Source organism: Condylura cristata, unplaced genomic scaffold (genome assembly GCF_000260355.1).
Source record: "Condylura cristata isolate star-nosed mole 26May11 unplaced genomic scaffold, ConCri1.0 scaffold00007, whole genome shotgun sequence".
NCBI classification, from domain to species: Eukaryota; Metazoa; Chordata; class Mammalia; order Eulipotyphla; family Talpidae; genus Condylura; species Condylura cristata.
Window position 1 is genome coordinate 16,990,002 of NW_004567108.1, and position 5,369 is coordinate 16,995,370.

At 41.0% G+C, this 5,369-nt stretch overlaps 1 protein-coding gene across 1 annotated transcript in view; it reads left to right on the forward strand.

The window, feature by feature from the left end:
- The window catches only part of WDR70 (WD repeat domain 70), a 186,890-nt gene that overhangs the window by 5,126 nt on the left and 176,395 nt on the right, over positions 1 to 5,369 (forward strand). Inside the window, exon 4 of the mRNA XM_004678100.2 lies at positions 5,057 to 5,177. Coding sequence (XP_004678157.1) covers positions 5,057 to 5,177 — 121 coding nt within the window. The remainder of the gene's footprint in view (positions 1 to 5,056; positions 5,178 to 5,369) is intronic.

Here is a 5,369-nt window from a genome sequence, read left to right on the forward strand (position 1 = left end):
GCTGAGGGGAGCAGTGGGCGGGTCAGGAGAGGTCTGCCACGCCATGTGGATCTCCGGGGCAGGTGGGGATGGAATTCATACGGAAGTGGCTTAGGCTCCTTAGTGCTGTGCTTTAACCTGCTGCGCCACCAAGGAGGGCCCAGAGCTAATTTTTTTTTACCCGAAACATTTTTCCTAGTTAATCCTACCTCATTCTTTAAGGCCTCACTACTTTACCTCTATGGGTATTATTTCAAAATCACTCTGTATATAGCTTCCTTGCTTTTGTTTCCATACACTTTATTTTTTTTGTGTGTGTTTTTTTAAGGATTTATTTATTTATGCATATAGAACATGCAGATCTACTGAAATACACTGCTGAGGGGAACAGTGGGCTGGTCAGAAGAGGTCTGCCACTCGGTGTGGTTCAGCTCCCTGGCCAGGGGTTGAACTCGTGGAACAGTGGCTTCGGAGAGCTTCATATGCCATGCTTTAACCCGTTGTGCCACCAGGGAGAGCCCTGTTCCTATATATTTAAATGGAGAAATTTAACATAGTTTCTGTGTTCTCATTTTTAATTTACTAGTATTTCAACATTAAACATAAAATTAAATTTTCATGAAATTGGTAAAACAGTCGTTATACATCAGATTAGCAAATGAAACATTTAGCAAGATTTAAAGTAACGGATAAAAAAATGATTCGATACTGTTTACTCTTGTGTATATTTCTAAAAATAATATTTTGTTCATCTTAACATTTTTTTTTAGCTAAGTCGTTGTTAAAATGATTGAGATTTCCAAGGTGATAAATTGCATTAATTTGAATTTGAATCTGCAGTTTGTGTGAGTCAGTACCGATGATAATACTACTTTTGGATAGTTTGCTGTTAAGCTAGACAAAAGTCATATAGAAAACATACTTTTACAGATCTCCAAAATTGGTAGCTATGTGGACGTAGAAAGATAGCAGGTAATTAAGGTGTTAGGGAATAGGTTAATTCATTTTTTTTTAAAGATTTATTTATTTAAAAAAACTGGGGTACAGGCCAGAGATGCGGAGGGTGAGAGGATTCACCAGAGACAGTGGGGAGCAGAACAGGCAGATCGACGAAGTACACTGCTGAGGGGAGCAGCGGGCAGGTCAGGAGAGGTCTGCCACGCCATGGGGTCACCTCCGGGGCAGGCGGGAATCGAACTCATGCGGAAGCGGCTTTAGATTCTCAGTGTTGTGCTTTAACCCGCTGCCCCACCAGGGAGGGCCGGTTAATTCATTTTTGTTAAGGGAAGGCAGAAGCATTGCTACAGGGTATACAGTGTGCCTGATTCCACACTTAATGAAAATGCATGAAGCACACCTCTTTGTCAGGTTGCTACAGTCTCTTGACTTTTTTTCTTTTGGTTTTTATCCTTAGCCATTAATGAGGGAACAATTAGTTTTCCCCTAAAATGTTTTTGCTTTTCCTCTGTTTAATGAAGAAACAAGTAGACTTGTTTCTTTTGAATAGAAAGTCCTTGCTAGTATAAAAAAGTTTTTAAATCGAAAACTTAGATACTTCACTGGGATTCAGCAGTCATTTGCTGTATTTAATTGCTGATGAGGGGCTCTAAAGTTTAGATGGGGGTGGGTCACAATTTCTAGATAGTCTGGTGACAAGAAAGCAGCAAAGGACAGTTCTTTGTAGCCTGAGTCTAGTTTACTGCTCTGGAGCCAAATAGCTGTTATTTAACTTCTCTGTGCCTTACACGCCTCAGCTGTGTAGTGAGGATAATAGTGCCTCCTTCACCTTGTATAATTAAAATGTGCAAGAGTAGAATTAAATGTTCTCATAAAAAAAGTGGTAGTAAAAATATGTGTTCATTGGCACCATGAGGCAAGTCCTTTCACAATGTATTAAATCATTTTGTTGTATATTTTAAAGTAAAATTGTAAGACACAATTTTATGTGTCAATTATACGGCAATAAAAGCTGAAAAAGATTTCTATGGAGATTTTTATGAAGATTAAAAAGTTAATTTATAGGATGTGCTTAAAACAATGGTATATAGTAAGCTCTATATAACTATTTGCTATTATTACTGTCAAGTTAAGGCTGGCCCTAGAAGGCTTTTGGCTTCCTTATGAGAAATACAGCGTAGCTAGAAGGCTTTTGGCTTCCTTATGAGAAATACAGCGTAGCACATGACAAGGACTCTGGAATAGGGATCTTCCACCTTAAAACCTGACATAAGGGAGTAAGGTTTTCACCCTTTTTGCTTTGCGAGTATTAGGGTGTGGGCTTGCTCTAAACTGACTGCTCATGACTAAAAATTGCCTGTGAAATTTTGTTATATGTTGATTACTACATTTGCAGACTGAAAGGAGACTGTATTTTTTTTTAAAAAAAATATGTTCTAAAAAGGGAAAAGAAAGCCTTTTTCAAGTGTACTTCTACCATGCCTTCCCTCACTTCTTTTTTTTTTTTTTTTTTAAAGATTTATTTGTGCATACAGAACTGGGGTACAGGCCAGAGACTCAGGGGTGGCGAAAGACTTCACCAGAGACAGAGTGGGAAGCAGAACAGGCAGATGACAAAGTACACTGCTGAGGGGAGCAGCGGGCTGGTCAGGAGAGGACTGCCACACCACGTGGTCACCTCCGGGGCAGACGGTCTGCCACACCACGTGGTCACCTCCGGGGCATACGGGAATCGAACTCATGCGGAAGTGGTTTCAGCTTCTCTGTGCAGTGCTTTAACCCGCTGCGCCACCAGGGAGGGCCCACCTTCCCTCACTTCTTATTGGTATTGCACATTATGGTTGACTTTGCCAAGAATCAGAGCATATGGTTGACCTGAAACCAAGCTCCCTCTGGATAGGGAGGGACCCAGCATCTCCTGAAGCACAATGCTGCCTTAGGAGGAGAAAGTTGTGGTTTTCTTAGCAAGGGGGAAATGTACCTTGGGTAGATGACTAATAATAGGAGCCTTGGTATTCCGAATTAGAAGGTCAGAACTGCCACTAAGACTTGAGCCAAGAACCCGAGTATAACTTGCCTTGCTATCCCCTACTGCCTCCCTCCCTCTAACTCTGTCTTGGGGCTGTGAAGGGATCGATTGGAGAAGCAGGATGACAAGGAACAATCAATGGCTAAGCCAGCCACTCTTAAATTTGGATTTTACACTTTTTCCTTTTTTTCGACTTCCTTCAGCATCAGATGCAGAATTGTTGACTCAGCCTAGTGGAGAGTATGGAAGAAAAATCAACATCAGCTAGAATTATGTCATCTTGGAGAGCTTTATCTTTCATATTTGAAATGAAAAACTACTTACTTGTGCTAGTTATAGTCTTTCCCCTAATCCTTTATTTACTAGCAACAAGGGACCCTAAAGAGTCCATCATTTCTATTAATAAATGGCCTTTTGATGCTGCTTAATTTCAGGTGTATCATTTTTCATTATTAAGGGAGAAATTGTTAAAGGTGACTGAGGTTGGTGGCAGCTAACAAGCAGACTTGTGTGCCCCAATTGTAGAGTCAGAGTATCAGAGGAGAAAGATTGAAACTAAGCAATTTCCAAGGTAAACAATTCTAGAAGCCTTATATAATTGAAAATTTCTCATGATTTCATTGGGGTTGTTAGGCAGTCTCTTGCCAAAAATTCAGTGTGGGAAATTGAGAAATGAACATAATACTAAATTTAGGATTAAAAACTTTAAAAAGTGGGATGCTGTTCTGTTGTTCAACAATTTGAAGAAAGTTATCTAGGTGCTCAAGATTTCTTTGGAAAATCAAGAGGATCTGGGAGATTTTCCATCTGTAGTTAGGCCTCAAAACTTGAAATCAGTGGAGACTTTTTTTTTTAAAGATTTATTTATTCATACAGAACTGGGGTACAGGTCAGAGATGCGGAGGGTGAGAGGATTCACCTGGAACAGAGGGGGGAGCAGAACAGGCAGATCGATGAAGTACACTGCTGAGGGGAGCAGCGGGTGGGTCAGGAGAGGTCTGCCAAGCCATGTGGATCTCATCTAGGGCAGACGGGGATCGAACTCATGTGGAATTGGCTTAAGCTTCTTAGTGCTGTGCTTTAATCCGCTGAGCCACCAGAGAGGGCCCAATCAGTTGAGATTTTTAGAAGACTTTGGAGAAAGTTGAAGTGCTCATGGATGTTCTGATTAGATTATGGGTTAATATTATAACAGCTACTTAAACAATGCTTTTAAGTATACATGTATGGAAACTTTTCTGCATACTGCCATAGTCAGCTGTGATTAAAAAAGATCCTTTTGGGAATGTTAAAAAAGGTGAAATTAGTCAAAATCTTATCTTTGAATGCTTTCCTTTTTACTTATTATCTCCCATGCCTTAGCACATCTGGTAATACTCCAGATTTATACATTTCCCATCACTATTTTTATTTTATTTATTTATTAAAAAATTTACTTATGGCCCTCCCTGGTGGCGCAGCAGGTTAAAGCACAGCACTGAGAATCTAAAGCCGCTTTTGCAGGAGTTCGATTCCCGCCTGTCCCGGAGGTGACCACATGGCGCAGCAGACCTCTCCTGACCCGACCGCTGCTCCCCTCAGCAGTATACTTCGTCTACCTGCCTGTTCTATTCCCCACTCTGTCTCTGGTGGAGCCTCTCAACCGCCCCTGAGACTCTGGCCTGTGCCCCAGTTCTGTATGCACAAATAAATAAGTCTTAAAAAAAAAATTTACTTATGCATACAGAACTGGGGTACAGGCCAGGGGTGAATTCTCAACAGAGACAGAATAGGGAGCAGAACAGGCATATCAGTGAAGTACACTGCCGAGGGGATCAGTGGCAAGACAGGAGAGGTCTGTTGCACCATGTGGGTCACCACCCTGGCAGGGGTCAAACTTGTGCTGAAGAGGCTGAGCCCATTTTCATAGTGCTGCACCTCCATCACTATTTTTAGTCGATGGAATGTTAAATTGATATGTTGATATATAGTAATTCAGTTTTCCCAGAGTTGGGCATTTAGGTTGATGATTTTTGCTGCTAGTAGTAATGCTATGTTTATTTCAGCCAAATCTGAAGTCTGACTGTTGGAAATATTTTTTAATCTTTTCAGAAGCAAGAGAAAAAGAGGAAGAAATGAACAGAGAGAAAGAATTAAGAAGGCAAAATGAAGATACTGAACCAACATCTTCAGGTTCCAATGTGATGAGAGATTCTTCAAAATCATCATCCAGGTACTAGATTTTATGAAAAGGATTCTAATAAACTGTCATTTTCTAGACATTCATAACACAAGTTAGACAGAGCCAGATATTAAAAGCTCACATAGTTGGCCCTCCCTGGTGGCGCAGCGGGTTAAAGCACTGCACAAAGAAGCTTAAGCCACTTCCCCATGAGTTCGATCCCCGCCTGCCCCGGAGGTGACC